This window comes from Gopherus evgoodei, chromosome 6 (assembly GCF_007399415.2).
Source record: "Gopherus evgoodei ecotype Sinaloan lineage chromosome 6, rGopEvg1_v1.p, whole genome shotgun sequence".
NCBI classification, from domain to species: Eukaryota; Metazoa; Chordata; order Testudines; family Testudinidae; genus Gopherus; species Gopherus evgoodei.
In genome coordinates, this window is record NC_044327.1 from 135,918,187 (window position 1) to 135,945,782 (window position 27,596).

At 55.1% G+C, this 27,596-nt stretch overlaps 1 protein-coding gene across 3 annotated transcripts in view; it reads left to right on the top strand.

Annotated features, from left to right (window-relative positions):
• The first annotated feature begins 12,834 nt into the window (after window positions 1-12,834).
• The window catches only part of LOC115653541 (receptor-type tyrosine-protein phosphatase U-like), a 114,939-nt gene continuing 100,177 nt past the window's right edge, over window positions 12,835-27,596 (top strand). For all 3 annotated transcript variants that reach the window (XM_030566932.1, XM_030566934.1, XM_030566935.1), the window contains exon 1: window positions 12,835-13,012. In XM_030566932.1, coding sequence (XP_030422792.1) covers window positions 12,913-13,012 — 100 coding nt within the window. In that variant the 5' untranslated portion in view covers window positions 12,835-12,912. The remainder of the gene's footprint in view (window positions 13,013-27,596) is intronic.

Consider the following 27,596-nt stretch of genomic DNA (forward strand, 5'->3'; position numbering starts at 1 on the left):
GTTGGAGAGCTGTCAGCCAGATGGGTGGGGTGCTGGTGCCCTGAGAGGGGGATGTCATGGGCCCGGCACAGCAGCTGGCAGCGATACTTCCGTGGTACCACCAGCTGCCTCCTGATCCCCCCGACTCCATTTCCCCTGGGGGAGCCCATTCTCGGTACAGGAACCTCTTCTCCCACAGGAACCTTTTCCGGCAACCTCCCCCCATGGTCTGTACCACACTGAGGTCAGCCAGGTCCCTGGGCTTCCGCAAGGAGGGATCTTTCTGCAACTCGGCCTGGAACTCAGCAGCTGGGACACCTGTTCTCTCTCACTGGCTGGGTCTGAAGCTGCAGCCTCCCTGAGCCATGTCCCTGGGCGTTCCCTCCCCCTCGGGCCAGGCCCCCTCCCCGTTGTCAGGGAACAGTGCCCCTCGCCAGCTCTGGCTACGGGTCCCAACTAGGGCACCCTGGGGGTTGCTGGGCCAGTCCTCCAGGTCCCCCCCCATCAATACCTCAGAGGGCAAATGCAGGTATACCCCCACTTCCTCCTGGCCCTCCTTGGCCCCCCACTTCAGATGTACCCTCGCCATGGGCATCTTGAATGGGGTCCCTCCCACCCCTGTCAGAGTCAGGTAGGTGTTGGGCACCACCCGATCTGAGGCCAGCACCTCCCTGTCATATTCCAGCCGCATCTGTTCCAGGGACGGAGAGCTCTGCCAGGACGATCCCCTGCTGGCTGCAGGGGTCAGGGTGCCCTCGGTATTCACTGGGCTTCCCTCAACCCCTCCCCTAGGTATAGGTAGGCAGGGTCTCAGGATGTCCTCAGCAGCAGTCTGGCTCCTCCCAGCCATGTCAGGCCCCGGGGCCCATGCTGCGTCCGCTGGGCAGCTTCCCTCAGGGACCAAGCTCCATTCACCCGAGCGATCCTTCTCCTCCAGCCGGGCAATTAGCTGTTCTTTGGTGGACCTCCCAATGCACAGCCCCCTCTGCCTGCACATCTCCACCAGGTTGCTCTTAAGGCATTTAGCATACATCTTCCTGCTGGCCACTTGCCCGCCTGTGCACTCAGCTTTCCACTGTTCCAGGGAGACCCCTCATGTACCAGCCCTTCTTCAGGTGACCCCCCTCTCTGCCAGGGTTGAGCTGCAGACTCCTCCACCCCTGGGACTGCTCCTGCAATCCCCTGGGGAACCCTGCTACTGCAAAAATCCTTCTTTCTCCCAGGGTCGAGCAGCAAGCTCCTCCATCCCTGAGACTGCTCGCTGCAGTCCTCAGGGGGACCCTGTTACTCCAACAGTCCTTCTCGCTGGTCACTCACTCTCAGGGGTTAATAACCCCCTGAAACCGTCTCTCTCTGACTCTTCAGCACACCTGGTCCCTGTTAATCCCCCTTCGTTTTCCTGCTCCCCAGTCACTTACTGCAAAAGCACCGTCCACGGGGTGCAGTACATCCCACCGCTACCACCAGTTGTCACGGAGTGTGGGGGAGTCAGGGCCCTGTACCCCCGGCTTCCTGTGATTCACTGTGACTCTCAGCCAGCCAGTAAAGCAGAAGGTTTATTTAGATGCCAGGAACACAGTCCCAGACAGGTCTTGCAGGCACAGACAACAGGATCCTCCCCAATTAGATCCATCTTGGGGTCCCAGGAGCACCACAGCCCCCTTGGGGGGCCAGAGCCCTGTCTGTCCTTCCCTCCATTCCCCAGCCAGCTCCTGAAACTCTCTCTCCCCAGCCTCTCCTCCCCCAGCCTTTGTTCAGCTTCCTGAACAAAGGTGTCATCTGGCCTCTAGCCCCTTCCTGGGTTCTCACATTACATGCTCAGTATCAGAGGGGTAGCTGTGTTAGTCTGGATCTGTAAAAGCAGCAAAGAGTCTTGTGGCACCTTATAGACTAACAGACGTTTTGGAGCATGAGCTTTCGTGGGTGAATACCCACTTCGTCAGATGCATGTAGTGGAAATTTCCTGGGGCAGGTATATATATGCAGGCAAGCTAGAGATAATGAGGTTAGTTCAATCAGGGAGGATGAGGACCTGTTCTAGCAGTTGAGGTGTGAAAACCAAGGGAGGAGAAACTGGTTCTGTAATTGGCAAGCCATTCACAGTCTTTGTTTAATCCTGAGCTGATGGTGTCAAATTTGCAGATGAATTGAAGCTCAGCAGTTTCTCTTTGAAGTCTGGTCCTGAAGTTTTTTTGCTGCAGGATGACCACCTTAAGGTCTGCTATAGTGTGGCCAGGGAGGTTGAAGTGTTCTCCTACAGGTTTTTGTATATTGCCATTCCTAATGTCTGATTTGTGTCCATTTATCCTTTTCCGTAGAGACTGTCCAGTTTGGCCGATGTACATAGCAGAGGGGCATTGCTGGCACATGATGGCGTATATTACATTGGTGGATGTGCAGGTGAATGAACCGGTGATGGTGTGGCTGATCTGGTTAGGTCCTGTGATGGTGTCGCTGGTGTAGGTATGTGGATAGAGTTGGCATTGAGGTTTTTGCATGGATTGGTTCCTGAACTAGAGTTACTATGGTGCGGTGTGCAGTTACTGGTGAGAACATGTTTCGGGTTGGCAGGTTGCCTGTGGGCGAGGACTGACCTGCCACCCAAGGCCTGTGAAAGTGTGGGATCATTGTTCAGGATGGGTTGTAGGTCCCTGATGATGCGTTGGAGAGGTTTTAGCTGGGGACTGTATGTGATGGCCAGTGGAGTCCTGTTGGTTTCTTTCTTGGGTTTGTCTTGAAGTAGGAGGCTTCTGGGTACACGTCTGGCTCTGTTGATCTGTTTCCTTATTTCCTCCTGCGGGACTGTCTCTGAGGAAAGCAGCCGGGCAGATGCAGCGCAGGCACCAGTGTCTGTCCCCGCTGAAAGTGGTCAGCCGGCGGACGAGGGCTTCCCGAGACCCCCCCTTCCTAGGCCTAGGGGAAGGGCGGGGAGGAGCCCAGTGTATACCGAGGGCACCGTGACACCCCCGGCCAGCAGGTGATCTGCCCAGTGAAGCTCACCCCCCAGCAGGGGATCTGACCAGTGAAGCTCACCCCCCAGCAGGGGATCCTCCCGGCAACGCTCGGCATCCGTGGAGCGGATGCGGCTGGAATATGAAAGGGAGCTGAGACGGGAGGAGCTCGAGTTAAAGAGGCGAGAGCTGGAGGAGAAGGCGAAACAGCGTAAACATGAGCGGGAGGAGAAGGAGAAACAGCGTAAACATGAGCTGGACCTGGCCCAGCTGATGAGCAGTGGGGCCCCAGCTGCGGTGAGTGAGGGGGGACCCAAGCCTACAAAGAGCTTTGATAAGCACTTGCTGCCCCAGCGTAAGGAGGGGGAGGACATAGATACCTTCCTGACGGCCTTTGAGAATGCCTGCGAGCTGCACAGGGTTGACCCTGCAGACAGGATCGCAGTTCTCACCCCCTTACTGGACTCCACAGCCGTGGAGGTGTACAGCCGACTGAAAGGGGCGGAGGCAGGGGACTACGAACTGTTCAAACAGGCCCTGCTCCGCGAGTTTGGGCTGACTCCTGAGATGTACCGGAAAAAGTTCCGGAGCCAGCGTAAAACCCGTGAGGTCACATACCTACAACTGGTCAACCGGGCGCAGGGGTATGCCCGCAAGTGGACAGCTGGGGCCCAAACTAAAGAGGACCTGCTTGACCTATTCATACTGGAGCACCTGTACGAGCAGTGCCCGTCCGACCTGAGGCTGTGGTTGATGGACCAGAAGCCGGAGAACCCGCAGCACGCAGGCCAGCTGGCCGACCAATTTGTGGACAGTCGGGCAGGGGATGGCAGGGAGGAGTCTCGAAGGAGCAGGCCTGCCTCAACGCAGAGAGAGAGTCATCATGGGACCTCCCAGCGGGGTCCTATGGAGAACCCCCCCAAAAGGGGAACATCTAGCGGCAGGTCCCTCCAACCCACTCAAGGGGACCCACGAGACATGGACTGCTATCGCTGTGGCCAACGAGGTCACATACGGGCCCAGTGCCCCAAGCTCAGGGACAGACCAAGCAGACCCAACCCGCAGAGGGTGTACTGGGTAAAAACCCAATCAGAGGAGGGGCTACATTCCCAGGAAAGGGGGGCTGGCAACATACCACCTGTGGATGCTCCAGGCTCCGGGTTTTTGGTTTACCGGGTGGGCGCGGGGCTGCCCCTCCGGAAGGAGTGCATTGTTTCCCTGGAGGTAGATGGGGGGAAGGTCACTGGGTACTGGGACACGGGCGCAGAAGTGACGTTGGCCCGGCCCGAGGTAGTGGCCTCAGATCGGATGGTGCCTGACACCTACCTGACCCTGATGGGCGTAGGCGGGACCCCATTCAAGGTGCCCGTGGCAAGGGTACACCTGAAATGGGGGGCCAAGGAGGGCCCCAAGGATGTGGGGGTACACTGATATTTAGGTCGTGACTCGTAGTCAGAGTCGGCAAAGGGCACTGCACCCCGACAACGGGGAAGGTACTCGACCCGAGGTGCAGGACCCTAACCCAGGGGGCGGGGAATGCCCAGGGGCACGGTGAAGAGAGGCTGCGGCCTCAGACCCAGCCAGCAAGAGAGAGCCGGTCCCCATCCCTGTCCCAGCTGCTGAGTTCCAGGCCAAGTTGCAGAAAGATCCCTCCTTGCAGAAGCACCAGGACCGGGCTGACCTTAGTGCGGTACAGACCATGAGGAGAGGTTGCAAGGAGAGGTTCCTGTGGAAGAAGGGGTTCCTGTACCGAGAATGGGCTCCCCCAGGGGAAGTAGAGTCATGGGGGATCAGGAGGCAGCTGGTGGTTCCCCAGAAGTTTCGTCACAAGCTGCTGTACCTGGCCCATGACATCCCTCTCGCAGGGCACCAGGGAATCCGGCGCACCAGGCAGAGGCTGCTACAGAACTTTTACTGGCCTGGGGTCTTTACCCATGTCCGACAGTACTGTCAATCCTGTGACCCGTGCCAGAGGGTTGGGAAGGCTCGGGACAAGGAGAAAGTGGCTTTGAGGCCTTTACCCATCATAGAAGAACCTTTCCAGAAGGTGGCCATGGACATAGACTCATAGACATAGTGGGACCCCTCAGCAAGACGACCCGGTCAGGGAAGAAATACATCCTGGTGGTGGTGGATTTTGCCACTCGCTACCCCGAGGCGGTGGCCTTGTCCTCTATCGAAGCAGACACAGTGGCAGATGCGCTGCTGACAATTTTCAGCCGGGTGGGGTTCCCAAAGGAGGTCTTAACGGACCAGGGGTCCAACTTCATGTCGGCCCTGCTCCAGTCCTTATGGCAGAAATGTGGGGTCCAGCACAACTGGGCCTCAGCGTATCACCCCCAGTCCAACGGGCTGGTAGAAAGGTTCAACGGGACGCTGAAGATGATGCTAAAAACATTTATGAACCAGCACCCGCAGGACTGGGACAAGTACTTACCTCACCTGCTGTTTGCGTACAGGGAGGTACCCCAGGAATCTACCGGGTTTTCACCTTTCGAACTGTTGTATGGAAGGTGGGTAAGGGGGCCCCTAGACCTGATGAGGGACGAATGGGAGGGGAAGGCCTCTCCCGAGGGAGAGTCAGTGGTGGAGTATGTCCTGACCTTCCGGGAAAGACTGGCCGAGCTCATGGGCCTGGCCAGGGAGAATCTGGCCCGAGCCCAGAGGAGGCAGAAGGTCTGGTATGACTGCACGGCAAGGGCCCGTGCCTTCGCCACCGGAGATCAGGTGATAGTTCTCATCCCTGTGAGGAGAAACAAACTCCAGGCCGCCTGGGAAGGGCCCTTCAAGGTTATCAAGCAACTGAATAAGGTAAACTATGTGGTGGAGCTGTCAAACCGGGCACATCACCATCGGGTGTACCATGTGAACATGATGAAACCATACTATGACGGGGGAATGTGGTGTTGGCCGTGTGTGGACATTGGGAGGGGCAGGGAGATGACCACTTAGTAGATCTATTCCCTGGGACAAAAGCTGGTTCCCCCGGTGGAGGCGATGCCCCTCTCTGATCAACTGACCCCGGGCCAGCACGCTGAGATCAGAGGGGTGCTGCATCTGTACAGACAGCTGTTTTCCAACCAGCCTGGACGCACTAATTTGACAGTCCACCGGGTGGAGACCGGGTCACATCCTCCTATAAGATGCTCCCCTTTTCGGGTCACTGGGAAAACTGCCCAGGATCTTGAAAGAGAGGTCAGGGACATGCTGGCTTTGGGGGTGATCCAGCTGTCTTCCAGCCCTTGGGCCTCGCCAGTGGTGCTGGTTCCCAAAAAGGACGGTACAATCCGGTTCTGTGTGAACTATCGAAAGCTCAATGCCATCATCATATCTGATGCCTACCCTATGCCCAGGCCTGACGAGCTCCTAGACAAGCTGGGAGGTGCTCGTTACCTCACCACTATGGATCTTACCAAAGGCTACTGGCAAGTGCCGCTGGACGCAGATGCCAGGCTGAAATCGGCCTTTATCACCCCTCTGGGGCTCTATGAGTTTCTGACCCTGCCCTTCGGCCTCAAGGGAGCACCGGCCACCTTCCAGCGCCTGGTGGATCAGCTACTGAGGGGGATGGAGAGTTTTGCCGTGGCGTATATTGACGACATCTGCGTCTTCAGCCAGACCTGGGAGGACCACATGTCCCAGGTTAAACAAGTCCTGGACCGACTCCGAAAGGCTGGGTTAACAGTAAAGGCTGAGAAGTGCAAAGTGGGGATGGCTGAGGTATCTTACCTGGGCCATCGGGTGGGGAGCGGCTGCCTGAAGCCGGAACCAGCCAAGGTGGAGGTGATCAGAGACTGGCCTGCTCCCCAAACCAAAAAGCAGGTCCAGGCCTTTATTGGGATGGCGGGGTACTATTGAAGGTTTGTGACCCACTTTAGTGCCATAGCCGGCCCCATCACTGAACTGTGCAAAAAGGGGAAGCCAGACAAGATGATCTGGACTGAGCAGTGCCAGGAGGCTTTCCGGGCGCTGAAGGAGGCTATGGTTAGTGGCCCGGTTCTGGCAAACCCAGATTTTGACAAACCCTTTATGGTGTTCACCGATGCCTCAGACACGGGACTGGGGGCAGTGTTAATGCAGGAGGATGAAAAGGGGGAGAGACACCCCATCGTGTACCTGAGTAAGAAGCTGCTACCCCGGGAACAAAGCTACGTGGCCATCGAGAAGGAATGCCTGGCCATGGTGTGGGCCCTTAAGAAGCTAGAGCCATATCTCTTTGGGCGACACTTCACCGTGTACACCGACCACTCTCCCCTGACCTGGCTGCACCAGATGAAAGGAGCCAACGCCAAGCTCCTGAGGTGGAGCCTGATCCTGCAGGACTATGACATGGACGTGGTCCATGTGAAGGGAAGTGCCAACCTGACAGCGGATGCGTTGTCCCGGAGAGGGGGCCCTGAACTTCCCCAGGTCACTGGGCAGAGTGACCCCGCTCAGTTCAGTCTCGAAGGGGGGAGAGATGTGATGCAGTAGGGGCTGTCTGTGTGTGGAGTGGGAGAGCAGGGGAGGACTTTAGGGGATGGACGATACCGGAGCCTGTAACCTGAGCTAGGTAAGGGAGGGGAAAGGTCAACACCTTTGCCCGGGAAGGGGACAAAGGAAGGGAGTGGCAGGAGGGAAGCAGTTTGAGTTTGGGCTTGGGGCTGTGTGGGCGGAATTCAGGGGATCCTAGCTAGGATCCAAGCACCCTGAAAGCCCAGAAGGACTCGGTGGAGGGGTCCTGACTGTGCCTGCAAGCTCTGCTGTAACCGGTGTTCCTGTTGTCCAATAAACCTTCTGTTTTACTGGCTGGCTGAGAGTCACTGTGGGTCCCAGGAAGAGGGGTGCAGGGCTGGACTCCCCCACACTCCGTGACAAGCCCCACTTGCAGGCCTCCAAACTGGAGTGCTGGGAGAAGACCCAATCCCAATTTAAACCCCAGGGGTATTGGGGTAGCAAAAGGGTTCAAGCCACATAAACCTTCCCACATGCGACCTGCGAGTGCCATCAAGCACACCCGACCTAAGGGAGGGCGTGAGACTGGACTGTCCTGGTGTAACTCACACCAAGGAATGGGGGAGATGCTGGGGCATCCATGGGAATGTTGGTGGGTTCGAACTTCCCCAGGTCACTGGCTGGAGTGACCTCACTCAGTTCGGTCTCGAAGGGGAGAGAGATGTGACAAAGTGACGCTGCTCTTAATGTTCCCTCTGAATACTGTGGGGGGGCCTCAGTTTCTGGCTGACCCTCTGTTGCCTGGCAACTAATGGCCAGGCCCTTCCCCCCTGCAGGGGATGCTAAAGGTGTGGGAGAACAAAGAGGTCAGGTGACCTCCTGGCCCAGGAAAGGAACTCAGCAGAGAAAGAGGGGCTGGCGGGGGTTTTGAGTTTGGGAGCTGGCTGGGGATGGGGTGTGAGGGCAGACGGGCTTGTCTGGCTCGCTGGGCCTTAGAATGGACCAAGCTGAGGGGTCTGGTTCTCTGTACCTACAAGCTCTGTTTTAGAGTGTTCCTACCATCGAATAAACCTCTGTGTTACTGGCTGGCTGAGAGTCATGTCTGACTGCAAAGTGGGGGGACAGGACCCGGTGGCTTCCCCAGGACCCTGCCTGGGCGGGCTCGCTGTGGGAAGCGCACGGAGGGGCAGAGGATGCTGAATGCTCCAAGGAGAGACCCAGGAGGTGAAGCCGTGTGAGCTTCTTGCCCTGGAGACAGTCTGCTCCAAGGGAGAGGAGGCTCCCCAAGGTCCTGCCTGGCTTTGTGGGGAGCAGTTCCAGAGCATTGCCCGGGGACTCTGTGACAGTCAGCACTTCTCTTTCCAGGCCTGAAGAGAAACTCTTCCAGCTCCTGGTCCACAGCTCTCTTATCAGGGCTAGTTGGGCCCAAATTGAACTGGCCACAGCAGTGGCTGCTTCCCAAATCAGCTCAGCTTGGCTGCTTTTAACCCCTGTTCTGCAGGAGTGAGGCAGCTGCCCTGCTACATGACCAAAGCACCCTCAGAACCAAACAGCCTGAACAGAGGGTGTGCTATGATAAAGGTACCTGCAAAATGCCAATTTGTTATAAAAAATCGGTATTAATGTCAAACCTTGTGATAAGACACATTATGTACAATTGTTGGAAAAAGTCTTTGGACATGCTAAGAAGGTAACTGGGAACACATGTAATGTCAAGAAGCCTTATGGTAATGCTGCTTCTCAGCTATCACCTGTAAATAGACTTAAAGCTTGTCACAATAGAGAAATCATAATGAACATGGTGTGCTGTGTGGAAGGAGAAACTGAGGCACACCAGCTCATTGCTTTGATGGCTGGATGCCAAGATACTTACTGTAGTGAGGCGGCCTGGCTCCCAGCCACTCCAGAGAGGGATGAGCCCTTACAAATGCCAAAGTGGGCAGAGTCACTGGAGCCTGTGCCCGCCCCTCAGAGGTCAAGGTGCAGGGCAGGATGTATAAAAGCCCAGCCCCAGGGCTCAGAAGCTGCCTGGCCCCCGGAGAGGCCAGACGCTGGTGCCTTAGCTCCTGCTGGGGAGACTCCTGCCGCCTGTGACCAACCCGAGGACTGGCTGGACTTGCGGAGCCTGGACGCCGACCAGGCGCTGGAAAAGCCCCTATGCTGGCCTGTTCAAAGGGACCCCGAGGAGCTGCCCAGTTTACCCCTTGCTCAGTATCCCGAGGAGTCCATGATGTGGGACGCTGCGGAAGATGCCGCTGAGACACAAGTACTGATAGAGGGGGAGGTTGGAAGTAGCCTGGGGGCAGCCGACCCTAGTCTGGCTGCAGCACACCCAGAGTCAATGTCAGTGTGTTGCGGCCAGGATCCCCATTGACATAGCAGCAGGCTGCCTGCCACTATTCGGGCCCCGGGCTGGGACACAGAGGAGTGGGTGGGCCTGCGTCCCCCCTGCCACCCCACTCACGGGTGGCAGTCTCCCCCTTGCCCGACGCTCAGGCCCAGGAGCCTGGGCTTAATATACTGAACTGTTTGCTCAGCCCCTGCCTGAAAGGTCTGAGCTCGGAACTGTTGTTTGTTGCCCCAGGTAGTGAGGTGGCCTGGCTCCCAGCCGCCCTGGAGAGGGGCAAACCCCAACAGCGCACGTTTACACCTACGTACTGGAAAACATTAATATCTATGTTGAGTTTATAACAGTGGGGAGAGCAGAAGTGTTAACAGTAATGCAGAGGTACAGAGAGATGCTTTCTAGGAACCCAGATAAAACACACTTTTTAACTTACAAGTGTGATGGGATCTCCAGGGTACAACCTGGAACTGTGGAATCACTGTGCCCCCTCAACTCTCCAACCTGGGCTGCCTCTCATAATGTTTTGCCAGTGACAAGCAGCAAACCCCTCCAGGCGCTGTGATCACTCAGCCACCAGCATGCAGAGGCAGTTGGCAGAGCTGGCATGCGGGTGGAGGCAGCCTGTGCAGCTGGGAGGGGAGTTGCTGTTGCCCTTCCAGGGAGCCCTCCTGCAGGTAAGCACTGCCCCCCACACCAATCCCCAGTCCTGAGTCCCCCCACACCTAAATTCCTGCTGCTGCGGGGTGGGGGGCCTGAGACTGGTCCAAGGGCTGCCCAAGCTGCTCAGATGGCTCCCGGGCCAGCTGTGTAGACTGCTGCAGAAGTCTGTGAGCTTTGTGACAAACACTGAGCCTTAATCATGGGACATGTAATGTGACTAGGGAGCCCAGCCTATAGAGAAGCATGTGCTATGCAGAAGGTCGGACTATATGATCACAATGGTCCTTTCCGGCCTTGGAATCCATGAATCTATTAGAACAACTCCCATGAGGCATTGTGGCAGCTTGTCCAAATCAAACTATTTTTGTTCAATTTTTTTATGGAAAAGTTGATTTTTGTCAGGCAAGCTGAGTTCCCCGCCCGGTCTGGATCATACGGAGGCAGATGCATGTCAGGGAATGCACGGCAGAGAGGACTGGCTGAATCAGCAGAAAGCAAGGTGAGGCTCCACACTAGGGAGTCCCAGGCCAGCCCGCAATGGCACAGAAAAGAGGAAGCTGAGCGCAAGGCACAGAGTCGGTTCTGGGAATGACAGGGAGACAATTCAGGACTCCAGATGCTGAAGAGTTTCACTTCCTCCCCGAGTCCCAGCTGCACACTGCAGCAGCATGTTAGAGGGGGAGGGAGTGCATGCCAGGCTGCTCCAGCGCCAGTGAGGCTTGGCCCATCCCCTGGAGTCAGACACAGGATGAGTTACTCCACCTTTGCCATAGGTTGGCTCTGAGGGTCAGGTTTGCCAGTTGTCATGGAGTGTGGGGGAGTCCAGTCCTGCACCTCTCTTCCTGGGACCCACAGTGACTCTCAGCCAGCCAGTAAAACAGAAGGTTTATTGGACAACAGGAACACAGGTTACAGCAGAGCTTGCAGGCACAGTCAGGACCCCTCCACCGAGTCCTTCTGGGCTTTCAGGGTGCTTGGATCCTAGCTAGGATACCCTGAATTCCACCCACACAGCCCCAAGCCCAAACTCAAACTGCTTCCCTCCTGCCACTCCCTTCCTTTGTCCCCTTCCCGGGCAAAGGTGTTGACCTTTCCCCTCCCTTACCTAGCTCAGGTTACAGGCTCCGGCATCGTCCATCCCCTAAAGTCCTCCCCTGCTCTCCCACTCCCCACACAGACAGCCCCTACTCCATCACACCAGTGCTTCCCGACCGCACCTGCCTGAGAGAGAAAAGGGTTGGAGGAATTCAACAGTCCCTTCTGCTCAGCTGCCACTCTGCGGCCTTCATCCTGAGGATTGTCCATTGACCACTTTCCTCCTGGGAACGCTGGGCTTGTGCCTCCTTTCTTGAGTGCTTCCTTAAGCATCTGGACACTGGACATGGCAGGGGGCACTGAGGAGTCCCCCTGAGGCCTCCACATGACCCCATAGACCCTTGGGTAGCAGGTGCTTGGCAAAGCTCTCTCTCCAAAGCCCCCTGTGCGTTAAGCACACACCTGTGTTCATCCCCAAGCCCAGGAAATCACTGGGGCGGAACCAGGGACTGTGCTCCAGGGACTCCTGCTCCCCACAACTCTCTGGCCAGTATTTTCCTCATTCTTCCCATTTGCTCTCAGAAGCCTCAGCCAATGATGGCGTCCAGTGTCAGATGTCCTGTGACTATCTTCTAGTTCATGTAACTATCTGCTTGTACTTTAACTTTTCCTAGCCCGGGCCCGTGGGACACAGGCTCTGATTTCACTGGCTGATGAAGACCAGCACCCATGCAAGGAGGAAGGAGTATCTTTGGCCCAGCACTTTGTGGCAGTAAAAAGGTGGGGAACTTTGTTCCTGAGCTTGGAGGTCCTTACCCCCTAAATCATGGGGTTCTCTCTGTGAGCTGTAGGGCAGGAGGGAGACACTACTCCAGGGGCACTACACCATCTGAGCAGTGACTCCATGGGGCTCTCCAGAGCACCCATCCTAAACCAGCTCCCTATCACAGCCCTGGCACAACCTAGCCATCTCATCCGATGAGGGGAGGATTCAAAAACCCTTGTAAGTCCTGTCCTGTGGACCTCAGGATTCACAAGCTGTACCATGATCTGGCAGCCGCTGGCACCCTGGAAGCCCACATCCTTCCTGGAACTCTGGTCCATGGCTTGCGTTATAACGCTAAGGCCCAGCTGCTCTCACGTTCCCTGACTGCCCCACCCCAGCGCTGCAAGCTGGGCATGGGCCAAAGGGACCCAGGAGTCCTGGCCCAGCAATGAGGGGAAGCAGCAGATTGTGTTCCCCTCAGAAGTCTGACAGCTCCCAGAGCAGCGAGGTTCCAGAACAGGTCTGGAGCCACGCGGGGCCCCAGCACACCCGGAGAGGAACCAGAGCAGCTCTGACAGGAGTTTCCATCTCCAAGGAGGAAGCTCTTGCACCACACACGATTTCTGTGTGTCTGGCTGTTTCCTTTCGTCACTGGTCTCTGTCACGCTGAGCTCACACAGGAGCTGAGCTGAGAGGCAGAACGTGTGGGGCTGAGCTCTGCCCTGGGACCGTCTGGGAACATGGCCCTGCAGGTGTCAGCTCTGGCCCTTCTCCTGGCCCTTCCGCCGCTGCTGTCTGCCCAGGGAATGGCACCCAGTCCCAGCCCCACCAAGACTCCAGGTAGGACCCGCCTCAGGTGTTGCTGCTCCCCTGCCTGCCGGTGGCTGCTGGGCTTTGCTCTGTCAGTCTGGCTGCAGTTGCCCCGGGAGGGGGCTGCCCTCCCCGTCCCTGCCAGAGCCTGCGGGGCTCAGCACCAAGCGCCGTCAGAGAGCTGGGGTGCAAGGCAGCTGGGGCTGACGCCGGGGCAGGAAACCGTGTTCCCCTGGGGGGGCCCAAGGGAGAGCTGCAGCTGTGTGCCTCTCTGGAAAGCAGGTCCCTCCCCTGGGAGCAGCAGACAGGTCAGCGTCTGTTTCTGGACTGGGGAGAAGAAACCTGGGGAAGTGGCCTTCACGCTACCCTACAAATAGTATCACCAGTGCCCTGCGGGGCAGGTGTGAGTCCCACACATGTGAGGGGGAACCTGTGGCATTCTGTTTCTGTTCCGCGAACGACTCTGGTACCAGGAGTAGGAGTCCAGCCAGCCACCCTGCGCTGCCTGCTCCCTCTGAGCCATGCAAACCCTCCTGGAGCCCCCAGCACAGTAGGCTCATTCCTGCAACGAGTTCACTGCGTTCTCAGTGCCCACTGGAGGGGGGGGTACAAGGCATGAGCGATGGGCCCATGCAGCAGGGATTCATTTCCATAGCAGATGCATGTTGACACAGGCGCTGTACTGTGGGGCTGGCAGCTTTCTGTACAGAGCGCCAGTAACCACCCCTCTCTGCCAGGGGAGCCTGAACTCTGAGTCATTGTCTGTGGTGGAAAATGGTGGTACAGAAGTGTTTTGCCATAACAATTCCCCTGTGTCACATGGCCTGCGATACCCATCTCTGTTCATGGAGGGGACCCTCCCTTCTGCCGAGGTGCAGCTTTCATCCTCCCCTCAGCAGGGCAGAGTGACTGCAGGTAGGAACCCGGGCAGGGAGCGTGGCTCACGTCAGCCTGTGTAGGAGCCAGGCTTGTGTCCTGCATTGTTGTGCCAGCCCAGTCATTGGGGAGGTGGAAACATGGCTCTGAGAGGGCATTTGGGCTGGAGCAGAGTGGGACTGCCTCAACCTCTGTTCGTTAGCTGCGCTTTGTTTCCAGGGAGGCTGTAGCACCCCGCCCTGCAGATCAACGGCTTTTGACAAGATCTTTCTTAAATCAGTTGTTTCTTGAAAGGGATCTGTCTGGAAAGAGCTGAGAAGCCTGGTAAATTAGGAGCAGTTTGCATCGTAGTCACCACCAGCAGAGTTGGCTCTGGGCTGGGCCCATTTAAAAGTGCTGGTGCTTTAAGGGCCCTGCAGGTTGGCTCAGGAGAATGGAGATGGGCCTGTGGCCCGCAGGCTCCTGGCTTTCATTCAGCCAAAGAGGTCCTGACTTGCCAGCTGTCTCGGGCTCGTGTGAAACGAGCTGCTGCATCTCAGTCGGGTTCCTGGTGGGCAGGTGTCCACACTACAGCACACAGCTGTGCTGGCAGCCTCAGCAGGGAGCCCAACTGGCTGTGCCATGGGGGCTCAGCTCCCCTCCCCCACTGTAGCTTCCTCTAGCTCAGGGCAGGCCACGCAGCGTTCGGGGAAGCTGGCGCTGCCTGGGCTTGAGTTACCCCAAGGAGAAAGGGAGGCTTCCTGTCCCTGGGGCCTGAGGCTGGCAGTGCTATATTGAGTAAAACCACTTGTGCAGCCTGTGAAACGGCTCCCAGCTGGGGCCATGGTACCCACGGTGGCACTGACTCCCTCACACAGGACATCAGACTCAGGCCAGGAGCCTGAGGGAGCAAGGCAGGTCCCGTCCTGGCACCCCAGCAGTCAGAACCCTTTGGGTGTGTCATGAGGAGCTGCTGGCATGAATGGTGCCCAGCCCCAGGCAGAAGCGGGAGAGGCTGCCCTGATCTCTCACGCTGAGGCTGAGCTGAAAGTTGTGCTGTGTGTGAAAAGAGGAACCATGCATAAACAACCCCAGCCCCACCCAGCAAAGCGACAGGGCCCAGCTAGGCTGAGAGGAGTGGCCAGCCCTAGGCGGAGATGTGAACCATCTCCCCCTGGGCCCAGCTGAGAGATGTGGCCAGCCTAGTCCCCCTCAGAGACACGAACCATCTCCCCCAAGCCTGGCCAAGAGACATGGCCAGGACCCCTTGGAGACACGCACCATCTCCCCCGGGCCCAGCTGAGAGATGGGGCCAGTCCAGCCCCCTGTGGAGACACAAACTATCTCCCCCAAGGGCCTTGGAGTGGGGTGGTTACCTGCTCCAGCCTGGACAGGGTTAAGACCAGCCCTGGGAGAGGGTTGGGGCTGTAAGGAAAGAGCCAGGCTGCTTGGGAAAGCAGGCACAGCTGGGGCCATGCCCCAGACAGAGCACAGCAGGTCCTTATAGAAGGCTGCTAGCTTGGAGCTAGGGTCTCTCTCTACGGTCTTAGAGGGAGCAGGGCCTGGCTGTCGGTAGCAAAGGTACCTGGGAGTGAAGCAGGGCTGGGGAAAGGCCAGAGAAGCAGGGAAGCTCTAGGCTGGCGACCCCCCAGGTTGCAGGGCCTGGTCCTAGGCCCACCCCTGCGGTACTGGGTGGTAGAGGAAGACAGCAGAGCCTACCCCCTTGCCTATGATGACTGGCTCTTATACTGCAGCCTGCCCCAGGGAGCAGTGGCTCATTGCTGACTGGCAGTAGCCACTGGGTGAGGCAAGGTGGGATTAGGAGGTTGGGGGTCCCTGGGTAGGGGAGACCCTGAGAGTGAGGGGTTACTGCCAGGGAGCAGCACCCCAGATAACAGGGCACCGGAGTCCAGGAGGGACATGGGGGCCAAGCGGTAGTGGGACATCGGCCGGCAGAGGGTGCTCTGATGACCTGAGATGACCAGCAGGAGGCGCCGCAGGGATGAGTTGAGAGACATGGCCCAACCCCCCCGGGGACATGAACCATCTCCCCCAAGCCCGTCCGAGAGACATGGCCAGGCCCCCTCAGAGACACGAACCATCTCCCCCAAGCCCGTCCGAGAGACATGGCCAGGCCCCCTCAGAGACACGAACCATCTCCCCCAAGCCCGTCCGAGAGACATGGCCAGGTCCCCTCAGAGACACGAACCATCTCCCCCAAGCCCAGCCGAGAGACATGGCCAGGCCCCCTCAGAGACACGAACCATCTCCCCCAAGCCCGTCCGAGAGACATGGCCCAACCCCCATGGGGACATGAACCATCTCCCCCAAGCCCAGCCGAGAGACATGGCCAGGTCCCCTCAGAGACACGAACCATCTCCCCCAAGCCCAGCCGAGAGACATGGCCAGGTCCCCTCAGAGACACGAACCATCTTCCCCAAGCCCGTCCGAGAGACATGGCCAGGTCCCATCAGAGACACGAACCATCTCCCCCAAGCCCAGCCGAGAGACATGGCCAGGTCCCCTCAGAGACACGAACCATCTCCCCCAAGCCCATCCGAGAGACATGGCCAGGTCCCCTCAGAGACACGAACCATCTTCCCCAAGCCCGTCCGAGAGACATGGCCAGGTCCCCTCAGAGACACGAACCATCTCCCCCAAGCCCGTCCGAGAGACATGGCCAGGTCCCCTCAGAGACACGAACCATCTCCCCCAAGCCCGTCCGAGAGACATGGCCCAACCCCCACGGGGACATGAACCATCTCCCCCAAGCCCAGCCGAGAGACATGGCCAGGCCCCCTCAGAGACATGAACCATCTCCCCCAAGCCCGTCCGAGAGACATGGCCCAACCCCCACGGGGACATGAACCATCTCCCCCAAGCCCAGCCGAGAGACATGGCCAGGCCCCCTCAGAGACACGAACCATCTCCCCCAAGCCCGGCCGAGAGACAAGGCCAGGCCCCCATGGGGACATGAACCATCTCCCCCAAGCCCAGCCGAGAGACATGGCCAGGCCCCCTCAGAGACATGAACCATCTCCCCCAAGCCCGTCCGAGAGACATGGCCAGGCCCCCTCAGAGACACGAACCATCTCCCCCAAGCCCAGCCGAGAGACATGGCCCAACCCCCACGGGGACATGAACCATCTCCCCCAAGCCCGTCTGAGAGACATGGCCAGGTCCCCTCAGAGACACGAACCATCTCCCCCAAGCCCGTCCGAGAGACATGGCCAGGTCCCCTCAGAGACACGAACCATCTCCCCCAAGCCCGTCCGAGAGACATGGCCCAACCCCCACGGGGACATGAACCATCTCCCCCAAGCCCAGCCGAGAGACATGGCCAGGCCCCCTCAGAGACATGAACCATCTCCCCCAAGCCCGTCCGAGAGACATGGCCCAACCCCCACGGGGACATGAACCATCTCTCCCAAGCCCAGCCGAGAGACATGGCCAGGCCCCCTCAGAGACATGAACCATCTCCCCCAAGCCCGTCCGAGAGACATGGCCAGGCCCCCTCAGAGACACGAACCATCTCCCCCAAGCCCAGCCGAGAGACATGGCCCAACCCCCACGGGGACATGAACCATCTCCCCCAAGCCCGTCCGAGAGACATGGCCAGGTCCCCTCAGAGACACGAACCATCTCCCCCAAGCCCGTCCGAGAGACATGGCCCAACCCCCACGGGGACATGAACCATCTCCCCCAAGCCCAGCCGAGAGACATGGCCAGGCCCCCTCAGAGACACGAACCATCTCCCCCAAGCCCGTCCGAGAGACATGGCCAGGTCCCCTCAGAGACACGAACCATCTCCCCCAAGCCCGTCCGAGAGACATGGCCAGGCCCCCTCAGAGACATGAACCATCTCCCCCAAGCCCGTCCGAGAGACATGGCCAGGTCCCCTCAGAGACACGAACCATCTCCCCCAAGCCCGTCCGAGAGACATGGCCAGGTCCCCTCAGAGACACGAACCATCTCCCCCAAGCCCGTCCGAGAGACATGGCCCAACCCCCACGGGGACATGAACCATCTCCCCCAAGCCCAGCCGAGAGACATGGCCAGGCCCCCTCAGAGACACGAACCATCTCCCCCAAGCCCAGCCGAGAGACATGGCCCAACCCCCACGGGGACACGAACCATCTCCCCCAAGCCCGTCCGAGAGACATGGCAAGGTCCCCTCAGAGACACGAACCATCTCCCCCAAGCCCGTCCGAGAGACATGGCCCAACCCCCACGGGGACATGAACCATCTCCCCCAAGCCCAGCCGAGAGACATGGCCAGGCCCCCTCAGAGACACGAACCATCTCCCCCAAGCCCGGCCGAGAGACAAGGCCAGGCCCCCATGGGGACATGAACCATCTCCCCCAAGTCCGGCCGAGAGACATGGCCAGGCCCCCTCAGAGACATGAATCATCTCCCCCAAGCCCGGCTGAGAGACATGGCCCGGCCCCCATGGAGACAAAAACCATCTCCCCCAAGGGCCCAGCTGAGAGATGTGGCCTGGCCCCCACAGAGACATGAACCATCTCCCCCAAGCCCGGCCAAGCCCACCTCAGGAGCTGCCCAGAGCCCAGTGCAGCCCCACCGGAGCCAATGGGGCAGGGGGATTCTGGGGTCAGAAGGCTTCCCCCCCACCCAGGGGGCCGAGAGAGCGGACAGGGCCTCGTTGCCCACACACACTTGCAGCATCGCCAACCCCAAAGGTTAAAAAATCACAAGCCAGACCCAAACTCCACGAGATGTTTTAAGGATGAAGTGGTTGTTTTGTTCCATCTCTTGATTGGTGACTCCCCCTTCCCCACTGTGTGGTTGGCTAGTAGTGCCACCAGCACTCCCAGGTGTATAGAGTGAGGTGACTTGGGGCTGTCTTCTCCCAGCAGCTTGATCCCAAACAATTGTTACACCCAAGTACTTGTTGTTCAAGGACGTTCACTCCTGCAGAACTAGGCTGGAACTCCTGGCGACACAAACCACCTTTGCAGAATGGCAGCACTGCCTGGAAGGACCTCGCGACCTGGTCCAGGTATTCGCTGATCATAAAAATCTGGAATATCTATGTAGGGAAAAAGCCTTCGATCAATGGCAGCTTCCGTGAGCCCTGTTCTTCTGATGATTCGATTTCATTATCACATACCTCCCTGGATCCAGAAAGGCAAGGCTGACACACCTGCCCTGAAGACACTCATGAGGCCTCAGCCAGGAACAACCTGCTGTGACACAGTAGGGACTGTCTGTATGGCGGATGGGAGGGCAGGGGAAGACTTTAGGTGAGGGACAGGACCTGAGCCTGTAACCTGAGCCAGGCAGGGGGATAAGGGGAGTCAACACCTTTGCCCGGGAAGCTGGACAAAGGAAGAGAGCCTGTTGGAGAGGGTTTTTAGTTTCGATTTTGGGCTGGCTGGGAAGAGGTAGGGAACCCCAAGTCTGGCGTCTAAGATCCTTGCCCCCAGAGGTACCTGACTGAGGAGTCCTGCTTCCTGGTTGTACCTACAAGCCCTGCTTGGGACTGTGTTCCTGTCATCTAATAAACCTATTGTGTTCCTGGCTGGCTGAGAGTCACGGTGAATCGCAGGAAGTCGGGGTTGCAGGGCCCAGACTCCCCCACACTCCGTGACACCCACATTCTCCAGTTCCATAACTTTCTCAGTGCCACTCGTCACCAGGATTTTCTCAGAATGATATACTCAGCCTCCGTCTCAGGAATTCCACCTGATGAGTAAGCTATTATCCACAAGCAACTGCATGACTCCCAGGAAGGGATCACGTCTCTGTTCCCCCTGGACCCACCAGAATTGAAGTCTTGCATCTATGCCATGATTTTCCCCTAGCAGGACACTTGGAGTGCTTCAAGACTCAATGAGTAATATCCTGCTCCTTTTGGTGCCCCCAGATATGACCGATGATGCTGTCATTCATTGCCTCCTGCGCTGTTTGTACCTGTACCAAGACATCACTCCACAAGTCCTGTTGTCTCCTCCAGCCCATGGACACCCCATCTTGAGCTGTGGGGCCATTACATAGACTTTTGTGTAGAATTACCAGCGTCCAACAAATTTACAACATATTTCACGGTAGCAGACCACTGTACAAAATGGCCTACTTCATCCCTTGCACAGATCTCCCCACAGCTGAAAAGACAGCCCTGCTATGGATTAGCCATACAGACCAGCTCCATGGCCTTCCAGAGTTCACAGTCTGGTTCTGCTGGGGGCCTGGTTCTGCACATCCCTAGCCCAAAAGCCAGATGGAGAAGGCCAAACAAACTCTTGAGCAGTATCTGCAATGCTACATCTGTCATCACCAGGATGATTTCCCTTTTACACGTCATCGCAGACCATGCGTGTACAGGTCAAGGCCCCTTTCTTACCACCTATGGGTCCCACCCCTGATTCATCTGCAATTACCCACGTCCTTTCCCAACCTGGCTGCCTCAGACCTAGTGCAGCAGATTTGTCTGGCCCAGGAAGAAGTGAATAAGCACCAGGAAAAAGCAAGAGCAGACTATAAGTGGCACGCAGCCAAGCATCAACAGTGAGGTCCCACCTACCCTGTAGGACAAAAATTACGGCTCTCTACGGAGCATCGCTGTGTCAACAGACCCACTCACAGCTGGGCTTTCCATTCTTGTCTCTTTTAAGATCCTGTGACAGGTTAATCCAGTCAGGTTTGAACTTCAGCAATCCTGCTCTCTGAAGATACACCTAGCATTTCGCATATCACTTTTGAAGCCCCACACAAAAAACCTTTTCCCTCACATGACCCAACAGCCTCTTCCACCAGTACAGGTACAGGACCATGAGGGGTACGTGGTTCACAATATCCTGGACCCTAACCATAACTGTGGCAGGCTTTGGTATCTTATTGACTGGGAGGGGTATGGTTGTAGGAGCACACCTGGGAGCCTGCAGAAAATATACACCTGTCTACACTTGTGCAAGCACTCAGCTGAACAGCCTGGCCCACATCACCCTTAGGAAGTGATATCAGGGACTGTGGGTCTTGAATCCTAGTCTACATAGCTCTTAAGAGCTAAGCAGGCCCTGCCTGATCTACTAGCAAGTGCTAGAATAGCAGCTGAACTCTAACAGAGGATGCCAGTCTGGGATCTGACTGGTGAAACCCTGCGGATCATGACAGGTCCCCAGCCTCGATTTAATCCAAGCACAGGAACAGAAGTTGATGATGCAACTGAGTTCTCCCTGCTCAGGCCTGGTTCCCCGCAATAGGTGTGCCTGCTCTCCTTGTAACCTGACCCTGCCTGACACTGACTCTGTTTGCCCTCTGGCCTGTCTTGGCCTCTGTTCTCCAGGTATCTGACCTGGCCTGGCTCTTGTTCTGTCCACTAGGTCAGACTGCCCAAGACCCCATTGTGACGGTGGGGAGGGGAAGAACAGAGGAGCTGTTCCTATTGCTTATGGGGCAGAGGGGGTAGTGGAGCCATCCTGAGCTGCTGGGCTCTTTCTGCTCCTCCCACCCTTCCTACGAGACCAGTGCTGCCTCCTGTGGGGAGTGGGGGCAGCTCTGCATACCTCCTGCAGCAGCCCTGATTGGCTGCTCTTCCTCAGGAGGCGGGGCAGTGGCGTACGTCCCAACATTTCAGGTGGCCACAGTGGGATGCAGTGCAATCAAATCCATATAGAGACGACATTCCTGGGGAAGATTTGATGTAACACCTGTAACAATGACACCTTCAAAATAATGAAAGCAACTAAGACAGGCAAATGTTTCTTCATCTGTCTTCATGACTGACAGACAAATTTTGAAAAGACTGTGAGCTATCGGATTTTTTTCATGTTTACTGCTGGGTTTGGATAGAACAAAAGTAAGTATTTATGTACATAAAAGTGCCTGTTTCCGTTACTCTGCAGAGTGTTTCCTTTTGTCTGAACAAGCTGGTATACGTGGCAGACTTTGCCTTTTTGCACAGTTCAGGTGAAGGCTGCCACTGGTGACATCTCGTGTGGGAAAAGAGATTGATTTTTGCTGCCAGCATAGCATGTAGTGTTTCCCACTGTTGCCTCTTCATACACATTGGGCCCAGGTTGCTGGGTGAGTTGTGTTTCTCCCCCTCATCCCCAAGGAATTTCTCATGCTGGTTAGTGTTTCTGAACTATGCTGAATAGTCTTTACCATGAAATGTTGCTGTGGGAGATTAAACATTTGAATGTTACAAGTTTTCAAAGCACAGAGACTCTTGCCTCTCCACTTACTGGGTTGTTCATTTGAGACCTTGTACGCCAAAACCCATCAGTTCTCACAGAGATGTCATGTTCAGGACACCCCTCACAGATTTGATAATCCCTAAATTTGGAAAGCAGAGGATCCAGTTGTTGCATGCTGAGCACATCAGGTCCAGGATATCAATCACCAGCTCCATATCACAGAAAGATACTGATAAACAGCTGGTTGGGTTAACAAAACCAGGCTCTTAAGTACAGGGTCTTCTCGCTGCATTGCCTACTTTGTGTAACCCAGTGCTTCTTGCAAAAAAAGGAGGAGGGGGAACCACAAGCTCCACAGCTTCAGCCAAGACTGTTTTTACAAGGCTTTGTATTAATCATATTTTCCTTTCTTGCACAGTTACATATCTCAAAGCCTACAAATAGTTCAGGTGCCAGTGACCGCACAGAAGAGTCTTTGACGTTTAGTTCCATAACATTTTCACTTGCAGCTAGCGCAGAGGACTGCACAAATCTCAAAATAATAACTTTTGTGTAGCCTCATCACTGCTGAGTTCAAAAGATGTATCACTGGTGCTTCGGTTTGGAGAACATTTAAGTCAGGGGTTGGTAAACTTTCAGAAGTGCTGTGCCGAGTCTTCATTTATTCATTCTAATTTAAGGTTCTGCGTGCCGGTAATACATTTGAAAGTTTTTAGAAGGTCTCTTTCTCTAAGTCTATAATATGTACCTAAACTATTGTTGTATGTAAAGTAAATAAGGTTTTTAAAATATTTAAGAAGCTTCATTTAAAATCAAATTAAAATGCAGAGCCCCCCGGACCGGTGGCCAGGACCCAGGCAGTGTGAGTGACACTGAAAATCAGCTCGTGTGCCGCCTTCGGCACCCATACCATAGGTTGCCTACCCCTGATTTAACTTGTTAAACGTGGGCAGCACCGCACGCAAAAACACTAAATATGGCTTTGTCAAAGGATTCTTTGTTCCTGTGGTCCAACAGCAGCTCTTTGCTCTTCCTCGTCAAAGGCACAGACAAAGCAGTAGTAGAGCCCATTGCGAGTAGCCAAGGTGCATTCAGTAGGTCCCTCCAAAGACAGCAGCGTGTTTTCATATGCTTCAATTTTCTTCACGCTAGTGTTGCAAAATGCCCTGTATTCATTCAGTGATGCCGCTCTTTTGACACGTCTCTGAAAGTGGTAGTAAATGTCCATATCAAATGCTCGCCATTCATCTGCAGAGAGGTTGAGGCATGCTTGGCCATTAGGTGCACAGGCTGGCAGAGGCACTCCCCTGTATACACAATCTCTCGTTCGTTGTTTGCTTGGCTTCAATTTGAGACAATATACTGTTGTGCTTACTCTGCATGCTTGCAGCATTATCTGCTGACTATGTAGCACATTTAATCCAGTCAGCATGTTGTTTTGGTAGCACATTGGTTCCATCAAACAATTCCTGAGAGTTATTCAGTGTTCAATAAAGGACTGGGCCAAAATAAATCTGATGAGATTCAACAAAGACAAGTGCAGAGTCCTACACTTAAGAAAGAAGAATCCCATGCACTGCTACAGGCTGGGGACCGACTGGCTAAGCAGCAGTTCTGCAGAAAAGGACCTAGGAATTACAGTGAAAGAGAAGCTGGATATGAATCAGCAGTGTGCCCTTGTTGCCAAGAAAGCCAATGGCATATTAGGCTATATTAGTAGGAGCATTGCCAGCACATCGAGGGAAATGATTATCCCCTCTATTCTGCACTGGGGAGGCCACATCTGGAATGTTGGATCCAGTTTTGGTCCCCCCACTACACAAGGGATGTGGACAAATTGGAGAGAGTCCAGCGGAGGGCAACAAAAATGATTAGGGGGCCGGAGCACATGACTTATGAGGAGAGGCTGAGGGAACTGGGGTTGTTTAGTTTGCAGAAGAGAAGAGTAAGGAGGGCTTTGATAGCTGCTTTCAACTACCTGAAAGGGGGTTCCAAAGAGGATGGAGCTCGGCTGTTCTCAATGGTGGCAGATGACAGAACAAGGAGCAATGGTCTCAAGTTGCAGTGGGGGAGGTTTAGGTTGGATATTAGGGAAAACTTTTTCCCTAGGAGGGTGGTGAAGCACTGGAATGGGTTCCCTAGGGAGATGGTGGAATCTCCATCCTTAGAGGTTTTTAAGGCCCAGCTTGACAAAGCCCTGGCTGGGATAATTTAGTTGGTGTTGGTCCCGCTTTGAGCAGGGGGTTGGACTAGATGACCTCCTGAGGTCTCTTCCAACCCTAGTATTCTATGATTCTAAGAAACAATAGCTAAAAACTCTGTCACTGTACAACCGATTTCTGGGTGTTCATATGTAACCAAGACTGGAAAATGCTTCTCAGAGTTCTCCAAACTAGCATCCAGTGCCAAACTGTCATTCAGGGCCTTCAGTCCCACCTTGTACATTGTCAGGTGTTAGGTGCGATTTCCCCTTGTGTAACATGGGTTGTTTTGGGGGGGAGCATGCTCATAGCTCTTGGCAATTTTGGAGTCTGGGAACATTTTCTTGACTAAAGATTGACCATGATCGCTGCTAGCACAAGGGATGTTCTACTCCTGAAGAAATCCTCTAAAACTTCAGCCTTGGTTACACCATCATGCATGTTTGACCCAGCAGGTGGGAAAAAAGCTGCTGCTGATTGTGACTATGGTAGCTGTGGCACAGCTTGCACGTTTCTCTGTAGCAATATGGTGTGAATACCCTTGTATCCACTAGGATTACCAGCTCACAAAAAACAGTGTTAGCCCTCTCCTTGATTTCTCTAGGAAATGGTCTTATTCCTGCCACAGGTCTTTAAACTGATAAAGACTTTTTACATTTTCCTTTGGTGGAGCCTGGGTGTCGTCATCCATCATTGCTGCCGTGGAGTCTTTGCTTTTCTTTGTAATCTTTCGATTTCTCAACTATGTGCAAGTTAAATGTTTAGTTACTGGAGACAGCACTACCACTATGGCAGGCCTATCCCTACTGTTCCTCCTTTAGCACTCAGGTCTTGTGGCTGGTTGTGGCTTTCTGAACTACTTCTCGGGTTACAACTCTCACACAACTACTGCTGGACGTGATGTTTAAGCTGGGTGTTGGGTTTTTAATAACACTGAGGGTGAGAGCCATTTAAACAAACAGTGAGAGTGTCACCTGAGAGAGGATTATGGAGTTGTGACTCTGCACAAGAAATGAACTACAATTTTGTGACTACGTGTGCACACTCAGTTGTAACGGTATTTTTGTTCACCCATGGTAATTGATTCGTCTTTAAGGTAGCAAGGTTGATGTGGGAAATGTTCTACTTCAACCAAGCCGGGGGTTTGGGGGCCAAAGCAGGACAGTCCTGCAAAATTCAGGCCTGTTGTGAGGTATGCAGTGGGGCAGGCAGTTGGGGCAGGCAGACAGGGTTTTTCCCTAGACCAGACTGGCATTGGCAAGAGGGCTGGACCCATGTAGGGCAGTGGGAGGGCAGACAAGCACTTTACCCACCCACCCAGGCATGATGGGTCCCATGTGGGACATGGCTTCAGAGGGCACTGGGCAAGACCTCTGGCAAGGTGACGGTGAAATGAGGGTCTTGCAGCCTTTCTCTAATGGGCGTTGGGCAGTCCGGGGCCAGGCCCTTTTCAGCACTGGTGAAGCAGGAGCTGGCCAGGGTCAGCCATAGATTCATAGATTCTAGGGCTGGAAGGGACCTCTAGAGAGGTCATCGAGTCCAGTCCCCTGCCCTCATGGCAGGACCAAATACTGTCTAGACCATCCCTGATAGACATTTATCTAACCTACTCTTAAATATCTCCAGAGATGGAGATTCCACAACCTCCCTAGGCAATTTATTCCAGTGTTTAACCACCCTGACAGTTAGGAACATTTTCCTAATGTCCAACCTACACCTCCCTTGCTGCAGTTTAAGCCCATTGCTTCTTGTTGTATCCTTAGAGAGGAAGGTGAACAAGTTTTCTCCCTCCTCCTGATGACACCCTTTTAGATACCTGAAAACTGCTATCATGTCCCCCCTCAGTCTTCTCTTTTCCAAACTAAACAAACCCAATTCCTTCAGCCTTCCTTCATAGGTCATGTTCTCAAGACCTTTAATCATTCTTGTTGCTCTTCTCTGGACCCTCTCCAATTTCTCCACATCTTTCTTGAAATGCAGTGCCCAGAGCTGGACACAATACTCCAGTTGAGGCCTAACCAGTGCAGAGTAAAGCGGAAGAATGACTTCTCGGGTCTTGCTCACGACACATCTGTTAATGCATCCCAGAATCATGTTTGCTTTTTTTGTAAGAGCATCACACTATTGACTCATATTTTGCTTGTGATCCACTATAACCCCTAGATCCCTTTCTGCCATACTCCTTCCTAGACCGTCTCTTCCCATTCTGTATGTGTGAAACTGATTGTTTCTTTCTAAGTGGAGCACTTTGCATTTGTCTTTGTTAAACTTCATCCTGTTTACCTCAGACCATTTCTCCAGTTTGTCCAGATCATTTTGAATTATGACCCTGTCCTCCAAAGCAGTTGCAATCCCTCCCAGTTTGGTATCACCTGCAAACATAATAAGCTACTTTCTATGCCAATATCTGTTATGGCAGATGCTGTTTCTCAACCAAGTGGCATTTCCTGAGTGTGGCTACTGTCTTAGTCTTTCTTGAAGCAAACTGTGCCTGGGATCCCTTAGGGGGAACCCTCCCCTGGCTTTGGGGGATGGGAGTGTGTGTGTTGTGGGGGGGGGGCTTGTATTCACACGGGTCTTTCATCCCAGTCCTGATTGTTATCAATATTGATTCTTGAAAATCAATTCAGGTCACTGTGCCTCTCTGGGCCAGGATAGCTGGGGCCAGAGGAGCTCTGTTCTCCCTGGAAAGTGCAAGGTGCAGCACAATGTGACATCTGCACAGCGCTGGGGGCACCATGGACTGCATATGCCAAGTGCAGAGAGGTGTTTTGCTCTGAGGGTGAGGTTGCCAGAGAGTGAAGAGCAGCTGCAGGGACAGGATGTGGTCTCTGTGCATGATGCCTTTGTGAACTGCAGAGGCACTTCTTTGTTCACACTGCCCAGGGTCTGTGCATGTGCTTCAGGGGAGGGAAGTACAGGGCATTGCACTTTAGTGATGGGGAGTGTGCCATGCCTGAAGGGTAAAGACGGTGTGTGTGTGTGTGTGTGTGTGTGTGTGTGTGTGTGTGTGTGTGTGTGTGTGTGTGTGTGTGCAGAGCTTACCTCGACCTGATCCCTTGGGTCAAACTTGTCTTCACTAGCATTTTCTCTCATGTCAGTTACCACATGTCAGCTAACACCAGGTAAGAACACACCTCTTTTTCTAGTGAGGACAGGGCCCAAGACACTCAGGCACCCAGGATGAGTAGCAGGGACATCTGACTTCTGTTACCCTTCCTTACCCCCCAGTCCTAGGCTAGGTTAGAGCCTGACTAACCCATAATACAAGAACTAGGGGTCACCAAATGAAATTAATAGGTAGCAGGTTTAAAACAAATAAAAGGAAGTTCTTCTTCACACAGCGCACAGTCAACTTGTGGAACTCCTTGCCTGAGGAGGCTGTGAAGGCTGGGACT